The sequence below is a fragment of the Dendrobium catenatum genome, unplaced genomic scaffold (assembly GCF_001605985.2).
Source record: "Dendrobium catenatum unplaced genomic scaffold, ASM160598v2 fragScaff_scaffold_1061, whole genome shotgun sequence".
NCBI classification, from domain to species: domain Eukaryota; kingdom Viridiplantae; phylum Streptophyta; class Magnoliopsida; order Asparagales; family Orchidaceae; genus Dendrobium; species Dendrobium catenatum.
Window position 1 is genome coordinate 3,228,101 of NW_021319523.1, and position 19,193 is coordinate 3,247,293.

Genomic DNA, 19,193 nt, shown 5'->3' on the forward strand with positions numbered 1-19,193 from the left:
TGCCGTCAATAAGCTTTGCCAACAGATGCACTCGCCTCTAATTCTCCACTTTCAATTGGCCAAACGTGTCTTACGCTACTTAAAAGGGACTCTCCACTATGCTCTGTTTATTTCAAAAACAGATCTCGTTCTCACTGCCTTTGCTGATTCTGATTGGGCTGGAGACACAGTTGTTCGCAAGTCTACGAGCGGATACTGCACTTTTCTTGGCAAAGCACTGATTGCCTTGACTGTAAAAAAACAATCAACTGTTGCTAGGTCCTCTACTGAGTCTGAATATCGATCGCTTGCAGCTGCCGCCGCCGATTTAATTTGGATACGCCGACTCTGTGCAGATTTCGACATTACATTGCCACCATCCTCCATCTTCTGCGACAGTGTTTCGGCTCTTTCGATAGCTCAACATCCAATTTTTCATGCTCGTACCAAACACATCGAAATCGACCATCATTTTCTTCGGGATAGCATTCAAGCTAAGCACATTACGGTTCATCACGTTGCAAGCGAAGATCAAATTGCAGACCTGCTTACTAAGCCTCTGCATTACTCTAAGTTCAATATACTTCGCACCAAGTTAATGGTCGTTCCGCCCATTAACTTGAGGGACGGTGAAAAGCACTCAGTATATTCCACTACCTCTGAGCACGAACCGCGTTCCTCTTTCTACTCTACAGCCGCTTCTCCAGCAGTTACTGCAGCTGTTGTTCCCTGACCGTTAGATGTAACTGTCAAGGATAGTTTAGGCTTTTCGCTATTCCCCTCTCACTGCTGTAGTTAAAGACTAGTGTTGCTACAGTAATATTATGAGTTTGAATTCTCAGCCAAATCCCTGTAGCTTCGTCTTCTCTGTCCTTCCGACTAATCTCTCTATGCAGGTCCATGGAGATGAGAGGCTATATATATATATATATATATATATATACTCATATGGCCACGAAAATGCACCCAAGCTGCCTCTTGGCCCTGAGAGAGGGCAACATGACCCGCCTCCGTGTGCTGCTCCAGGATGATCGAACACGATTCTATGGTATGACCATTAAAGGAAACAGCATACTCCACATCGCCGCAAGTCTCGGTAAAGTCTGGCCCATCACCGAGGCATGCAATCTCCCTGAATTGGGCCTCCTACTGCACCAGAACTTAAAAGGCGACACGATCCTCCACTGCGCCGCCCGTGCAGGGCATGACCACATCCTATCATTGCTTATCGATCATCAAGCAGGAAAGCAAATGACGAAAGTGCTGAACCAGCGCGGGGATAGTGCTCTGCACGAAGCTGCACGCGGCGGCCATGCCAAAGTTGTCCTACAGCTTTTAGTTATTGGAGAGAATATGGCCTCGATGGTTAATAGAGATGGAGAGTCACCGCTTTATCTAGCAGCGGTGAGGGGCTCAGTGGAGATTGTGAAAATGTTGCTCGAATGCGCGATGGTGGATTATAGAGGACCTCGAGGGCAAACTGCTCTGCATGCTGCTGTCTGTCGAAGCTATGGTAATCGCCACAATATCCCATTTCTATATAAGTTCAATACAATTTACAATTAAATCATTTTAAGACTACTTGTATTTTGTAGGATCAAATCGCTATTATAATTTATAAATTTATAAAAATAAATAAAATATACGCAAAAGAGAAATTTACTTGAAATTCAATGACTGATAGGGGCAGATCTAAGGCGGGCTTGTGGGGGCCCCACAGGCCCCCACTAATAAAAAAATTATATAATTATTTTTTATTCTTTAATTTATTTATTCAACAAATTAATTATGTCATTATGGAATTTGAATCATATTCAACAAGTCATTGATTATAGGCTAACTTGGTTGCCTATAGCCCAAAACTCACTTAACTTGAAATCATTCAAACCAACAAGTCACTCAAATTCGTTCTTATAAAATCACCTAAAAATCAACTTTCCTCAGCATTGCCCTACAAAATTTGCCGGAGAGACTCATAAATTCACATATTCACCAAGCTATTACATAGAATTCTCTTAAGGAACATCGAATCTCTCACTTTGAGTTATGTTTTTATAGCTTCCTTCAAGTGCCCTATTTTGTCAGGAGTTTATATAGTAACTATGAAATAATTATAATGTAATGCCAGATATCAGGACTTCTATGATTTTATTTTTTTAAATCAAAATTTTTATCATTTATTTTATACTACTAATATAAATTTGTATAAGAAGCTCTCCACAATTCCTTTTTTTTTTTCCACCTGTAATGAGGATTTGACTTAAAAGATGAAGACATAAATTTAGATCGATCTAAAAAAACATACTACAAGTATAAACTAATCAAAAAAAGATTTTAAAGTCTTCAAATATTGTGGAGATGTCGAAGCAAAACTAAAAGGTAAAAGATTTACCTTTTTTTGTATGTCGTGGTAGCTAACTCCTGTAAGGTCGGGTCGGTCTTCAGATATTGCGAAGGTGCTACTGGAAAAAATGCCATTACTAAACCTACAAGCAGATGCCTCCCAAAGCACCCCCATTCACTATGTAGCTTCCCTTGGAAATGTAAACATGGTGCGTCTTCTACTACAAGCAAACGCTACAATAGCTCATCTCTTGGACGACAAGGGCCTCTCAGCCATCCACATAGCAGCAAGAAAGGACTATACGGCAGTTATTGAGGAGATACTTCACCATTGCCCAGATGCCACTGAGCTCACTGATGGTGATGGCAACAATTTTCTTCATGTTGCTATAAAGAAGGGAGCGACAGCAGTGGTGAGACTAGTTCTTAGTAACCCTCTGCTCAGACAGAGCATAAGTGAGACAGATCATGAGGGAAACACACCATTGCATATGGCTGTAATGGGCCACAACGTTGAAATTGCTCGGCTTTTGCTGTTAGATAGCAAAGTCGATGAAAATGTTCTAAACTGCAAGGGTCTCACTCCCCTTGATGTAGCTTCATCAATTGAGGACTCCAAATTTCACTTCAAGAGGGTACGTATGGCTTCATATCAACAAATGAATTAAAGTAATTATTTTAAGCAAATGAAGCTGAAGCTTTTAGCAACAACTCAAGCTCTTTATGATGAACTGTTTAAATGTCCATTTGCAGAGTTTGATGATCAGAGACTTGAACTTAGTTGACGCCAAGTTTGGCCCTCGCCGAATGGACATTGTGATGTTTGAGGATCAAGGTTTTCCATAAGAAGAGCTTGATAGACATAAAGCAATGGCAAATAAACTGGCAATAGTGGCAGTACTCTTTGCAACAGTTACATTTGTAGCTACTTTCACGTTGCCTACATGTAGCACTAGGAGGGATGTTGGTGGCGTTCTCTATGGGTATTTATGTGGTCGTGGTTTCACAATGCAGATGGTTGGCTTATCTTATCTATGGAATGGTTATTTGTGCTCCCTTCATTGTTTGTATGTCATCTATTTTCATAAGGGCTTCTTCATTTTTTTTAAAGCTAAAAATGAACCTAGTTTAGTCCATATTTGAGCTCATTTATTAATAGCTTATTCGAGCTCGATTTGAGCTTTTACATTTATGTTTAAATTTGGTTAGTTTAAAATGACATCTATTTATGTTCAGTTCATGTTTGGTTGTTTAGTACTTATCAATATTTAAACAAGTGGCTCTTTTAGATTAACAAACGAGCATTATCAAACTATTAAACAATGCGCCTTATCTAGATGAAGATTAGCTTAACAAATGAATGTTATTGAGATTACTAAAAAAGCATTTATATCGAGCATGTTAATGAACATATTTATCAAGTTTTTTTGAGCCCATAAACAAGCAAGTTTATTGAGCTTTCTCCAACCCATAAACAATTAGCTTGTCAATCTCATAAATGATACTTTTAATAAAAGAGATTTTTAATGAACCCTAAAATCAAATAGTCTATCAAACATTAATAAATATATTTTGATCATGAATAAGACATAATCAATATTTATATATAATATTAAATGAGTTTCTCACAAGTTTCGTATCAAACAAGAATTGAGTTTGTCAACGATCTTTTTAAAGAGCTTCTTATCGAGCATGTTCAAGAGTTTCAAACGATGTTGTTCATAAATTAGCATAAATGAGTCGAATGCATAGTTGCTCAAGCTTATTTATTTAATCACAAAATATTTAAAAAAATGTTCAACTTTGTCTAATATTTAATCAAACGATTCTACGAATGAGCAATGGTCGAGCCGAACCACAAGTAATGTCACGACCCGACCCGAGACGAGACGGATCCCGCCAGGAAAGAGAATAGCCTAATAACAATATTAGAAGGGAGGTTATAGTGCAGGAGCGTGCTGGATATATCCTATGTTAGAAACTCAAATATCAAGATTAGGACGGGAATTCTTGAAATCTGTCAAGGCTATAAAAATAAGCCATATGAAAGAGAATCATAATCCTTTGTTCAAATGTCCTATCATGGGCAATTCAAACTTGGACTAAACGCCATCTCCGATGTCGATCAACGGATAGAACTAGAGGACAGGGTTCAAGCATGTTAAATTGATAAACAACGTATACCTTGATAACTCCGATGATGGCTGTGTGATGCGATGTCAATCGGAGGATCGAGAGAATATTTTCAAATTTTCGGAAATACACCCCGCCTAATACGATTTCCAACACTCAAATCACAAAATCAATGATTTTCCATAAATCAAATGCTCAAAATTCAAAATAAATATTAAAAATTGAAATAAATCAACAAAAATAAAGCAAATTCTTCCCCTCCGCAACAGTGTCGGTATGGACAATTAAATTACTTCAGCGCACAAAGGAGCGAAATGCCTGTCGAAAATATCACTAGGATCTTTCAAACATCTCTTGCAGTAAGGGTGGTAGTTCCTCAAACGGACATTTCTGGCGAATGGACTACAGGTAACGATTAATACCACGCGGGCCCTGTAATGCCGTGTGGTGCTGCCAAATGGACAAGCTAGCGGTATGGCCAGAGCAATCGCCCGTTTAATGGCGTAAATCTTGAGATCATGATCAAAGGATAATAGATAAGGAGTAGGCAAGCTCTCTGTCGCTAAGGTGAATTCAATTGTCCCCTTTGACAAACAGTGTCGTCCGTACAGTCCTTGGACGAAGCAACCCATGCTGCGAAAGGTCTTCTTCAGGTTGGTCGACTACCTCTCTACTAAGTGACCAGGAAACGATGGGATGGACACGGAAACATGGTTTGATCGGTACGGCCATCATTCCACCACACCATGGCTCGCTTTAAGTGCTAATGGTGAAATTGTCTATTTTAAATCAATTGTTTCACAATATAAAACTTCCAAGTCACAAACCAATCTATATTTCTCCAAATCCCAAACTACTCTGTTACTATAGTCCAGATACACATATATTCTAACGTATCTGATTGACACTAGCCTAATAGGAAAGTTCTCCGTGAATCGGAGAGGGAATTACTATAGGGGGTGCGCCTATAGAAACCAGTACTCAACATAAAGTCCTCACAAAGAGGGGAAATTTGGGAGTTTCCCTTATCTACAAACCCTCTGCCTCCAAAATTTACCCGGAATCTTAGTTCGTTAAAACTCCCATCGCGAATAAAAAAGTCGCGCGGCGGGGAGGCGGGGCTTTAATTTTTGACCAGCAAACCAAATAATACTAAAGCTTGGAATACAGTATTTAATTCTAAGGTTGCTGCTTGTCGGTTATGGTTCCAATCAGTTGGAGGATGAACAACCATAGGTTGAAATCAGTGGGTGGAGACGAAGAATTATGGTGAACTGTCTGATCTAAGTGGTAAGGATCATATATGAAGTAGGGATAGATTTTATGTTTCGGTAATTCTTCAGAATGCAAAAAGTATCCAATGGTTCGGTCTCAGTCATCTTTAACAAATGTAATACAGGAAATTGGATATTTGCGAAGGGGTGAAAAGGGGAACGCAATAAGATGGTTAATTCAACTGTCTTCTCAACATTACAGCAAAGGCAATAAAAGGATTGGAATCAAGAAGTTCAGGTTAGTATGGATAATACACACAAAATACATAACTTTATCATACGTGGTCGGCACATATCCTTTTTCCATTGTTCCTATTAAAAACCAATTCGTTTAATTATAAGAAGGTCTATCCTAATAAATTTTCTAGAACCGAGTCTTTGTTGTGTGTCACACCCTGACGTTCTTACACAAAGTCAAATCTAATCCTTGACTCTCCTACTGGTGTCGTTAGGAAGTGCCGCTTATTAATGTGACAGCCCAGCGAATCGAACAAAGACATGAATCCTTAGTAATGGGAGTAATGTCATTTTTAAATGTATTGGAAAAGGTATAGAGATAAGTTATTTTTGTGCTAACTAACATCTTTTCTATGAACATTGGAACAAATTTAGTGAAAGTCTCTTTCTCTTCTTGTTAAACTTTAGGAGAATGTATATGAAGGAAATCATCTATTATTGAGCTTGTTTTTGGTTCCCTTATCTTTATTATATATTAAGCTGAGTGCATTTCTTCAAAAAAAAACAAGGGAATGCGTGGAGCACCCAGGGTGAGTTGGATGATGTACTACAGGGAAGATCCTAATCAAATTCCGTCACAGTTGTTAATTACAAACCTGAAGTTTCTCTGATTGAATCTGGTGGTGTTTGAACTAGGACAATCAAGCAAAATTTAAGTGTTTTTCTAAGGAATTGTCTATTGGGAGCCATTACAGAAGCTCCTGAATTAGAAGATAAGGTAAGAGTGGATTTGGCTTCTGTCTCTTTGGATAGTTTGTTGACGATTAGTGAAAATTGGAGTATGAAGGAAGGGTTGAGGATATGGTGAGATGGTTGTAATGCAAAGCAAGGTGTTTTTTTCTGGAAGTTTGATGCAGCGGGATTCTTTCCCCTTGTTAATAATGTTTAGTTTTATGTGGAATGCTGGGTGCTCGTAAGAGAGACGGCATTTATTATGAACCAAATTGGGAACACAAAGGGAGTTTATTGGTGCTTCGTAGACTAAAATAAATCTTTATGCTGAGAAAACATTACAGACTTGCTGATAGGATTGGAATTTGGTTTCCAGACCGGCTATTGGCAGAAGCGGTGATAGCTAGTGTTATGGAAGATAATGGGTCACTTTTTGTGTTTATTTTAGTCTAGCCAGTGTATTGGTGGGGGCTTAAGGCTGAAGATGGTTTGCGAGGGTTGTGCGGTGGGGGGGTGGTTTATGGTGATAAGGATAGATAATAGAAGCAAGTTGGGAGGATTCTATATCATACAATTTGGATTCCCTTGTGTTGGTGGGGGGATTCAACTATAATATGTCTTGAAGAGAAGAAAGCGAGGTAAGGCTTTACTTTTTCTCCGGTGCGGTGAAACTGGGGTTATGCGACAAACGACTTGGTTATCTTGGGTTCATTGTTCAGTCTTTACTTGGACTAAAATTAATATAAGGGACGCGAGAGCAAAATTTCTAAAAGATGGATAGATTCCTATAGTTCTTCCAATTGATTCTTATTCAAGGGCTGAAGTAGCATCTCATAGACTAGCTTCAACACTGCCATCTTTGTACTGTTCAAAGGTGAAATGAGGGAGAGGGCTTATTCTTATTGTGATAAGTTTGAAAAGTAGTATGGGCAAGTTCTAAATATTTTGTTTCTATTTATTCGTATGGGATAAATGGAGGGTGGAGGACACGGGAGTGAATAGCTAAGCTATACAGAGAATATGCCAAAGATTTTGAAGGCATGTTTCTTTTGGAGTAGAACAGAGTTAGAGAGCTTAAATCAGTGTTGAAAGAGTATCTGGGAATAGAAAAAGATTTAAGGTTCTGAGTAGGACCGGAATGTTTGCAATTGGGATCTGATGAGTACAAAACTGAATCCTTGGATATGGTTTCAGTTATTGAATAGTACAATATACTGCCGTTATTTGACATGGTGGAGCAACGGCTAAGGTAAAGTGGAGTTGAGAAGGTGAAAGGTAATGTTACGTTCATTCTATGGCTCGGGATAGGAGGAGAGAGAATAGCTCATTTGATTCGAACAATGTGAATGGGACCGGTGAAACTGATCAAGGAATTTCAATGATTCTCTTTAAATTTTTTAGAACACTGAATACGCAAGGGCAAAATGACGTTGATTTCTGAGGGTGAGAGCGATACCATCTTAGAATCGAGCCAGATTAATCTTGATGGGCACCAGTATCCTATTGAAAAGCTCGTGTTGGTAGGTGCCGATGTACTAAGGAGGAAATAGGCTGTTGTGAGTTCATTGGCAAATATAGCCTGGAACGAGGGTTGGTGCACAGCATCATACTTGGGCACAGAATAGAGTTGATGGTATGTGGGGGCCTGGACTCGAGTAGTTTTAGAGTATTCGACTCAGGTATCATAGGTTGTCAATTTGACGCTGTGATAATCTATGAAATTTCATTGAAGGAAACGACTAGTATTCGGAGAATACTTCTGCTGATAAATCGGCCTAAAGTTATTTGTGTATATCTTTTGCTATGATTGTGATTTATCACTAAATAATAATCTGTTTGTTCGCGCCAATAATGAATCTATAGTTACTGGTGCTGATTAGATGTCCTGTATTATACCATGAATATAGGTTTTTGCCATAAGTTTTGATTTCTGAAAACTGAGTATGATGCATTTATGATTTGATAATCGCTTTCCTGATTTGATGAGAGCTGTCCCGCTTTCCGTAATATCATGTCAAAGTACGTGCTTTGCTTGGTACGAAATCTGATAATTCTGGGCTACAAAAATTATAGTTGTTCATTAAGATCTTGGTCTAATGTTAAGATTTGTGAGTGTTCTGCTGAGTATGAAAGTAGATAATGTGGAAGACTAAGGTTAAGAGAATAATACTGTGAAGATTTGGAAATTTGTATAGGTTGAATAGTTGTGATTCTCCTCCTAGAATTCATTTTGGGTGCTATTATGATTCAAACCAAAGTTTCCATTCTTATAATAGAGCATGAGTTCAGTTACGGATCAGCGTTACTAGCAAGATGTAGGCATCCTCCGGGCAAGGATGCCCTTATCACCCACTGTTCATGTCATGTTACTGAGCATGTTGATTCATTTCATCAGAATTTAAGTAGTTGGTGTTCCTATCAGTGGTGGGCGACCTCTCTTCTGTCTCCATAACGTCTTGGGTCTTTTTACACATTAGGTTCGTTTTGGGGCAGGTCAGGTATATATGCCAAAGAGACTTCAAGAAATAGATTAAGTTTTCATTCTTCGAAGATTTTAGGTGCTTCGGATCGGAGCAAAGTGATTAATAAGGCAAACGCGTATGTTCATTTGTACTTTTGTATTTTATTGCTATGATGATGTTATACACTCATTAAAGGGATTGTTGCTAGCCATCTATGTATCATTTAGTCTGGGGTGCGACTAGTCGAATGTACACGTGAATTATGCTTTGCTCGATTGTAGTGAGGGAAACTAGGGCTTTCAAAGGACATATGTGCTCCATATAATTCAAAGGCTGTGGTTGCCTTTAGATGATTTGGGATGATTTTCTAGGTCGCACTTTATGCCGCTGGCTAGGTGTGTGACTTGATTGATTTGAATAATTCTATTTTATAGATCTGAGCTGCGTTTATCTTGGCTGTGTTTTTAGTTGATTATGGCTACGGTTGTCCAAGATCTTGGTGTTCAGAAGATTAAATATATGAATAATTGAAAAAGTATTTCGTCAGTTACCGTTGTAACAAATTCCAAATTAAGACTCTCTGAGTATAAGTTTCATCATTATGCTCTCCTCGATCAGTGCTGATCAACTCACCAAGAAGGGTTTTTGGCGTTTCGGGTGTAGTGGGATAGGCCGATTTGCGTTCCTCATCAGTCTTCAGGTTCAGACGTTGCGAACTAAAAAGCTAGTCATTGTGTCTTGAAACAAATATGAGACGCATGTATTTTTGGTAAACCATGTCTATTAAGAAGATTTTTGTGAACAAAGCAGGAATCCAACTATTAGGGAATAGATATCAAGGGTTAATACGTTGTCTAGGGGGGGGTAATTTTTGGATGATTGTTTGTCTTATGGACTAGATATTGAGATATTGTTGAAGTTGTCGAACTTCTGAGTGAGTTATAAGTTATTAAATGCGGAATAGGATGTTCTCGGTTGGCTAAACCTCAGTGAAGTATTTAATGTCAGTGGAGATTATTGAATCTGTTAATGAGATTTAATTGACCAGGGGTGTAGCGTGAGAAGGGAGAAAGATGCACGAATTTGCATTGCATTCCTCAAACTAAAAAGAACAAAACAATTATAAATATAATGGAAGCCGCCTCCTAATGAAAAAAGAGAAGAACTAACTATCTCCCTTCAAATCTCGTAAAAATTTTTTTAGTAATAACAATTATGAAACCTATACACCTATATACAGAAACATCACACACATATTGTATGCTTCTATAAGTAGTGACAAATAGACTCAAAATGCGGAAACTTACAATTGAGCTCCTCATCGAAAACACGGCTGCATGTTCCACATTTCTCTATATTTAAAATTCTGCATATTCTGAATACCAGGATAGCCCCTCAAAGATGACAATTCATCATAAATCAATCAAGGAAGAAGCTTAGTAATATTGAAAGCATTATCCCACCTTGGGTGCTATCCAATGGTAATGTCACAATCAAGCCACAGAATTACTCCAAAGCTGTCCCGATACAATAAAATACACTGCATTGACCTATAGCGCTCCACCCAAATATTTTCAAACGCAACCTGGAGAGGGGGGGGGGGACACTAAGAGATGAGTAAAGCACTATCAAAGATGAACTGAGTCCTTTGCTTACCAAGGTTAACATGAGAAAACACTCTCGATTTAGAGCTCCATAATATTGGCTGCCAGAACCGTGGGAGAACAAAAGCCTTGCCATGTTTCTACAAAAGTCCTGTTATTCAGCTTTGGTTAAACAAAAGAGTTTGGTATCCTTTCTATCCTTTCCCTCATGTCAGCAAGCTTGTCAATAGACATCTGCAGCTCCCAAAGATGAAATGTGTGTAAAAACCATTTTTCAACACTTCAAGGACATCACCGGACTTGGCTTAACCTCATGTGAATGGGCTACTACAGTTCCCCACTCATTGCATCCACGAAATAGAGAGTTTGCTTGAAACACGCAATGCAGCAACAATTTGTTGGATTAAGCCTTATAACTCCCACAAAATAGTTTCTTCTCTCCCGACTCATCCTCTTCAATCCTGCATATAGGAATCATACTCATCTTTGGAACCACTATTAAAAACATGGCTGAAACCGTTGAGCATAATGGGTTTTTAATTAACTCAAAGAGTAGAATTCCACCCCAGCTTCAATAGGTATTATTACAAAGTCTGTCCACCAGCCCATTTCACCGAAAACATAGAGTACGTTTGTCTGTCAGCGGCTTCGCTACCAAAGATAAAAAATCCGATAACATCATTGTTCATTTTTTGTGAATACAGAGGTCGACATCAGATTAGGCCTACCATAACCCTATTAGATGAATCATGATACTACGAAACCTGTCAGTCACTATTCGACATTCCAACTTTCCCAGCGAACTCAAACTATTTAACACCTAGCAACTCTCACAAGTGTCACTTCCAGCAAGAGGAGCCTCTCTAACGTTTAAAATCCCAAGGATATAGCTTGTCTAGCACCGATTAGTTAGAGGACGAACACCCGTATTCTGTCCAACTCATGGCCTCACGTCATAGCATCTCGCATAGCTAAGAGAAGAACCAAAACCTTGAACGGATTGTTCCGTCTTTCCAACATCAGTCTTCGCGCAAAAGAAATTCAAGCGTAATAAGGAAAGCCGTGACACATCATTCGTTCCAGAATCCCAGTTTCAAGACCAGAGACTAACAATAAGCATACATTCCAATTTCCTCGATGCTACTTGAGGGACATCAAGAATTTCAACAACTCACCAACAGTCTTCTAGGAACATAAAGAAGACAGACCTCTGATGACATGTACTAAATAGACAGTGTATTTTTTAGGTTAGTATGACCATCTTCCAATATGCTGCAAAGAAATGATAAAAAATGCTAGAGAAATATTCCTATTGTAATTACGGCCATCAGCCTCTTCAAGAATCTATACTTTTGTCCTCCTCCTAGCAGATGCCAGTAGAATAAGCGATAAATGAGATGATATGCCTCAGTCGACCATGTGAGTCAGCAGAACAACTTCTATCTCATGAGTTCGCGTCAGGAGATGGTATATGCATAACGTAGCGATACAGAGGTATAATGTGGTTCAAGCGGTCAACTAAGACCTTATATAGCTTCTATAGCTCTAGTTGGTCACTACGTTTAAGTCCTCCGAAGCCTCAGTCTGATCGATAGTCAATACATCCTCTAGGTGCAGTCATACTTCAGGATTGAAGTACTTTATCTGTTTCCTTATTCCAAAAAGAAAGTCCTTCAAAACGCTCGACATTCTTCTGAGCCATGGAGCGCAGGACACGAACAGCGACAGTCACTCTCACTACTCAATTGTGCACAACAGAATCTGAACTCTTAGTGACTACCTTAGATAGATAAGACCGAGCTATCAACTCTTGACACAGTAATTTTTGCAAGATCCTTGATGATTAGAAGTCTCTCACTCAAGCCCTTCTGCCGCTCCATAGCACGCACAGCATGAATGGAGGCAATGATCAGACACTATCTCGTAAGGTGCTACAAACTTTCTCAAGCTTATCCTCGAGAAAAGAATCAAGGATAGAAGGAACTCAATAAAAAATCGCTGCAATGCAAGCAGTAGAGACGGTGACGAATCCCTCCTGATCTAGTTGGCAACGTTGAAAGTACGCCACTAAAACCAGGATCAATACAGCTACATTAGCTTGCCAATAAACCTCTCAACTTACTGCCAAGAATATGAAATGGCTTACGCCCATTTTTTGTCCCCTGAGACATAAGCAGTTGAAATCTCTCTCCCACAACAAGAGGAGATTCCACACAATGATATTTTAGAAATGTCTACCAACTTGTTCTCCTTACATACTCTTTGTCAGCTAAACAATTGTGTATTCCATTCAAAATTATTACACTTTTTTATCGTGGGCGAGTAGACGAAGGCATTGCGAGTTTACCTGCATTAGCAGGTACGCTCCGCAGCTGGTTAAGCCTTCTGCTGAAGCAGTACAGATTCTGAGGGGTTGACGAATATCGCTTGAGGTCAGCCTGAACCCTTTATACCGATTATGATTCTCCGAGCTGTGGAGCATGCTCTAATTGTAATGCCGAGACGATTTGATGGCTACTGCCAGCCAGGATGGAACTGCGGAGTAAAGAGGTTTTGGAGGCCGAGGCATCTTGGCAGTCGGTTTCTGGAAAGAGAGATATTGTTTTCCGGTTGATCTGGTGAGATTCCGACAGAGCGGAGGATCGTCCGGTACTGTACCAAGTACGACGAGTTCTGGCGGACGATCTTTATCAGTTCGGTCTGCATCCTTCTTGTGCCAGAAACTGTGGACGGCTGACACTCGCCATTTATAAGATGGCTGTCGACTGCTTGCCCGATATGGTCAAGGACATCTGGATTGCTATTCGAGTCCGCAGATGGAATTGATACAGCGATCATGAGGGCTTTGTCAGACCTGCCCGGTTCAGGCACGGAAGTACTGAGGATGTTCTCTCCTCCAACACTGAGGGAGTGCTGGAATAAGGTGGTGGTCCTGTCTGCAACACGATAGATCGATTCCACACTACATGTTCAGCTATGGGAGCAGATGTTATTTCTGTTTGCTTTTTTCAGCCCTGTTCCAGTGCACCTACTGGTTACAGTTGAGTCAGCAGGTAGGCCGAGAGTCGCCAGATGTTCGTGATCAGGTTTTTATGTCCACAATTTATACGATTTACACATTCAGATCAGACCCTGTCGTGTTTTGTGAACTCGGAGCGAGACATGTCTTTTGTCCGAGCCACTGTTTGAAGGCTTACATTTGATTTCTTTACTTCCGTTTCATTGTCATTGATTTTACCGGCTGGGAATCTTGTTGCTCTCGCACACATTTTGTTTATGTGCGGAGATACGAGATTGCTGGCAGGAAAGTGGAATCATTTTCCGTCATTGCCTAATTAACATTTTTCCAGTTATCTTATTATGCCTCTACAATATGTTTTGTCGATCCCATTACATGAGTGTTGTTCTATGTGAACTGCCGAATTTTTCATGCGTATGAGTTATCTGGCGTGCCTAGGATGGTGAGTCAGTGAAGCCACAGATAGACTGTACCTAAGATACAAGCAAGTGAGTTGCTTTATGCGGAGAAAAGTTGTAATTCAGGGATTACGAGTGTGTCTCTCGCAGTTCCTGATTCTGTATTGGAAGTGGAGCGGCATGGTGGAATGAAAGGGATGCCTCAGTTTTGCTTCGTGCGATATGAAACTCCGAGAGGTTGGTTCTGTTTCTGAGATCCCTGTGGTAACCGGGAGTTTGCTGATCATTTCCTGAGGAGCTGGTGGCTTTACCCCCGATAGAGCTATGGAGTTCTCTATCGATATTTCCGGGTACCGCTCCGATATCCGAAAAGCTCGTAACATGATGGCACAAAGAAAGAACTTTCTGATTGAAAGTCATGTTCAGGAGGTGTGGTTGATAGATAGTTTGTAGGCCTATAAGTGTTTCGCTGGGAAGACACCTGTTACTGTTTGTGAAAAAAGAAAGGAACGGTACAACTCGAGGTATCGATTTACAAGATATGAATCACAAGGGCACTCGATAAGAAGAACGTTATCTTTGTCTCCTCGGATAGGTACGACTTGTTTGATGTCAGCAGCTTTCTCGGATCTTCAGTATCGACAGATTGAATTGCTCGATCGGATAATCTTCAAAAGTGAAAGGTTGAAGGAAGAGCTGAGTGGTGAAGACGCTGTTAGGACTCGGACTGGAACGATGCAGTTTTGGTATGCTTTTGGGTAACATACGCACATCCTGCTAATTTATGGATCTGATGAACCGAGTATCAGAATATGATCAGTTGTGATCGTACTTCATGAACGAATCTGGTATATTTCTTCTGAGGAATGATCATTGCCAGACAGGTTGAGGATTGTGTTGAGCAACTTGAACGGGTCATCAGCTACTGCCAAGTGTCCAAAGTGTAGATTCTGGCTAAGAGCATTTTCTTTTCTGGGCAGTGTGATTAGCGAGAAGGATTCGTGGAATCCCAGAGATTCAGCAGTTTCTAATGGCCAAAGGCCGACAACAGGTATTTGAGACGAGTTATAGTTCGGCATGAGATATGAACAAAGAAAATTGTGAAGAGGTTTCACAGATGTAGCCTCTGACGATACAGCTCAGACAGTACCTTTTGTTTGAGACAGAATCACAACGGAGTGTGAGTCGGTTCCACGAAGATTGTTAAGAATTGACTCAGTCAGTGTTACACATTCGTCAAGGTAGCGAAGGTTCAGGTGTCAGTGATGCTCCAAACTTGGATGCTGATGGTCTATGCATGCAGGTCAGTGAATTATCTTATGCTCTCAGACCGTTAAAGCACATCCATGAAGAATTACCCCACGTCACATGATCTGGATTAGACTGCAGTGCTTGTTGCTTGAAGATGGCGCATTAACTGATGCGAGAGTGTGAAGATTTCAGACTGATCATGAGAGACCTGAATATCTTTACTCAGAAGGATCTGATCTGAACCAAGAGGTGGCTCGATGATCAAAGATTGATGATTGACATTCAGTTATCAGACCTGGTGAGATAGATGGCGAAAGCAAAATGCCCTCCTGAAGAGGAAACTCTGGATATTTCAGTATTCAGCCGTACTTGTGAGACTTCGATTCTAGTATATGGGAGCATATTTCAATTGAAGTATTTCCTCCAGTGCTTGAAGTGGCTAGAATGAGATTTTCGTTCATTTTGGAACAAGGACTTAAGAAGTCCTCAGAAGTCAGATCTCGATTATTCCGAGTTTGATGCTCAGATTGGAGTTGAGTAGACTTCCTGAACTTCGAATTTCTGATTCTGATGCTAATTTGCTTAGAACGTTTTGTGGGTACCTGTGTGTTTGGAGACTTGAAGGCGGGAGATCTGTGATGAACTCATCAATTCATGGCTACACTGGTACATCCAGCAGTGAGGATGTACGCTGAATATGAACGCTTTGTTCGGTGCTCGGGATGAGTAAAAAATGTAGCCAAGTAGTTGTGTCGAATGCGAAGCCTGTCAGTTGGTAAATGCAAGAGCATACAGGACAGGGCTGTTGCCGATTCGTTGCCTATCCTGGAGTGGAAATGGAGGAGGATAAACGAGGGATTTGCGATGGGTTTCCTCGATCTAGACAGGGACAGAGCTCATTGGGTGGTTTGTAGATAGATTGACAGTCAGCCATTTCTTCCGACAGACAGACGATTCATTTGACCTGGAGCGCATTGAACTCATGATTATTGAAAGAGATATATCATGATTGCACGGTGTGCCTCAGTGTGATCGTATCTGATGAGATGGACGTTTAACTCTCGCAAGACTTTGAAAAGAGCTTCAGCAAAGGCTTGGTACAAAACTGAGCGATTTAAGTACAGGGCCTTTCCATCCTCAGAGACCGATGGACAGTCTGAGAGGCTAATTCAGGTACTAGATAACTGTTAAACTTTGTGTTTTGACTTAGCGAGAGCTGGGAAGGATCATATTCCCTGATTGAGTTATTGCTCTAACAACAGTATATTTTCAGTCATATCGTATGCACATACGTAAACGAAGCTTCTTGTAATGGCAGGAAGTGCCGTACTCCTTTGATTGACGGAGTCGTAGATAGGCAGGCTTTGGAGCCACTTATTGCTGATAACTGCTCAGAAGATCAATTTATAAGAGAAAGATGAAGGCTGCTCAAAATAGACAACATAATTATACATCAGAAGCACATCGTATTGAGAGTTCAGGTTGGTGATTTGTGTACGTCAAAGTCAGCCCGATGAAGGTGTGACAATTTGGTCAGTTGAGCAAGCTATCCGATAGTGTTGGAGCCTTTTGAAATTCTGAAAGGATTGGAAAGGCTGCTTACAAATTGATGCTTTCTGATCACGATGCCCTGATGGTGCATAATGTGTTCACGTATCCATCTGAGGAATGGGTATCGACTCTGTGAAGAAAGTATCTGCTGATGAGTTGAGATTCAGGAGATCTGACGTACAAGGAAGAGCCAGAGTTGATTTTGGCGATACGACGTACGAAAGCTAAGAAGTAAAACAGATTCAATGGTTAATAAGTCGGAGCACCGTACTGTCATCGGAGCACTGTGGAAAGGAGTTGACATGAGAACGGTTGTACACATATGATTGTTTTGTACTGAATTTGGACTGGATATGTCGAGACACGACATTTTTTAAGTTGGGAGATTGTAATATCTTTTTGCTCCAGGTCTCGCCGACGAGTCGATCGTCGGGACGATCGGTACAGTTTGTGCAGAGAAATCATGTTTGCTGTATGGTTGTCTGACGAAATCTGGATCGTCTGAACGAAAATAAGTCAGTGAACCTCGCTCGCACAGGTGACGATGTTAATTTTTCGTCCCTGACGAAATCATCTCTTCATGGATCGTCCGGTACGAAGCTCGATCGTCCAGTACGATCAGTCGGATATATATAGAAATGAGATATTGTTGACGAGAGAGAAAAAGATTGAGGAGAGAGAAAAACGAGAGGAAAAATGGAAAAGTGGATTCGGCGCGACGCCATGAGCTGTTTCGTCCGAAGAGACTGTTGAGGAAATTCGCTGTAACGCAGGTAAGCGCACAATCCGTGACTTTCTCAATTTCAGAACCTGTCGAGTTTGGCGGTATTATCTGTCCGAATTATAGTTTTGTTCGCGATTTTCGTCCGTAATTTCCGATTGTTAGGTTAGACTGCGTACTTTTCTGTATTTTGTTGAAGTGCCGAGTGTGCACATTTTGGTTATTTTTTGTAAGATTTTGTCCGGTATTTTGATTCGACTGTTTTTTAGTCGACTGGATTTTTCTGTGAAACTTGGAAATTATCTGTGTAGTAGAATAATGTTCTAAAAGTTGATATCTATATCTGTGCGAATTGGTGAATTTTGATTTTCAGGAAAATTGAATGTAGATTCTCTATAGCCGTTGTGCTAGCCATCCGCATTTTTGAGATTTCTGTTTTGTCCGGAAATCTCTCTGAAGTTGATATGCTACATATGTCTATATAAGGAAGTAGTTATAGGGGCCTGGATCCTATGAGAATTCAGTTAGTTGTCGGAATTCTGAATGAGCTCAATATGAAATCTGAATATCCTGTTCTGTTCCGGATCCGAGGAACATCTATTTTAAGGTGCTATACAATACTGTCACTATATATGTATTCATGGTGTATAAGAACATTTATCTATTGTTGGTGCCGTGAGCAAAAGGGAGGCATGAAAGTATTGGCTGGTCCTATCGAGTTCAGTCAGTGTCAGTGGGAATTTAGCCTATTTAATCATATCTGATATCGCTATATGTATTCTGATATGATATTGTCTGTTCCGATATGATCTGTACGATTTTTGATTCTGTGATCAGATTGTGTCATGATTTGTTATGTTTGATTTTGATGCAACGTTCCGATCGTACAGGTTTTGTTAGTGATTTGTGATATCTTGTCCGAATACTGTTTCGATTGTGTACGGATTATGGTCTGCGTGTATATAGCTTTTGAGATTTCTGAGGATTGAATTGGAGGTTTGTTGCATCTCGTGTTTTCACTAGAGGTGTTGGCAGCTCGACATCTTTGCTTTCTGTGCAGATTTCAGGTTTCGGGTATACCACCGGTGCAAGGGGAGATTCTCAGGTATTATTCGCGAGTCTGACTAAGTATAAGGCATGGTGACTTTTTGTATCACTTTTTGATTATGTTGGGTACAGTCCGGGGGACTTTTTAAGTTCTGGCGTTCTTGCTGTCGAAATAGCCTATGTATATTTGTATTCTGTTTTCACGATAATCCTGTTTATATATGAGGAAATTGACATATTTGGTGATAGTATGATTTTTTCAGAAACAACTGGCATATTGAAATGGAGTGGATCCGAAGCTTAGTAGCGTCTGTGTTTGATTAGTGAATTACTGTTCGTAATAATATTATTTATTCGAGTAGTTCTGTTCGGAACGGTTAATTCCAAAAAGCACTTTAGGGGAATCGTCTGGTCATTAGGTTCAGTTCTACCGTACTTGACGTTTCTGATTTTTTTTTGTAAGAGACAAATGCGGGGTCGGGGGGAGGACGGGGGAGTCCCG

At 40.2% G+C, this 19,193-nt stretch overlaps 1 protein-coding gene across 1 annotated transcript; it reads left to right on the forward strand.

Annotated features, from left to right (window-relative positions):
- The first annotated feature begins 978 nt into the window (after nt 1–978).
- Nucleotides 979–6,774, forward strand: LOC110092875 (ankyrin repeat-containing protein At5g02620-like). The gene is made up of 6 exons (XM_028698270.1): nt 979–1,476; nt 2,394–2,957; nt 3,076–3,157; nt 5,053–5,108; nt 5,855–5,967; nt 6,603–6,774. The coding sequence occupies exons 1-6, from the start codon at nt 979–981 to the stop codon at nt 6,772–6,774; spliced, it is 1,485 nt and encodes a 494-aa protein (XP_028554103.1).
- The last annotated feature ends 12,419 nt before the right edge of the window (nt 6,775–19,193 follow it).

Coding starts and splice junctions, on each gene's coding strand:
- LOC110092875 (XM_028698270.1), top strand. CDS start 979: ATGACCCGCCTCCGTGTGCTGCTCCAGGATGATCGAACACGATTCTAT. Junction 1,477..2,393: donor AAACTGCTCTGCATGCTGCT/GTCTGTCGAAGC, acceptor ATGTCGTGGTAG/CTAACTCCTGTAAGGTCGGG. Junction 3,158..5,052: donor TGTGATGTTTGAGGATCAAG/GTTTTCCATAAG, acceptor TTTGACAAACAG/TGTCGTCCGTACAGTCCTTG.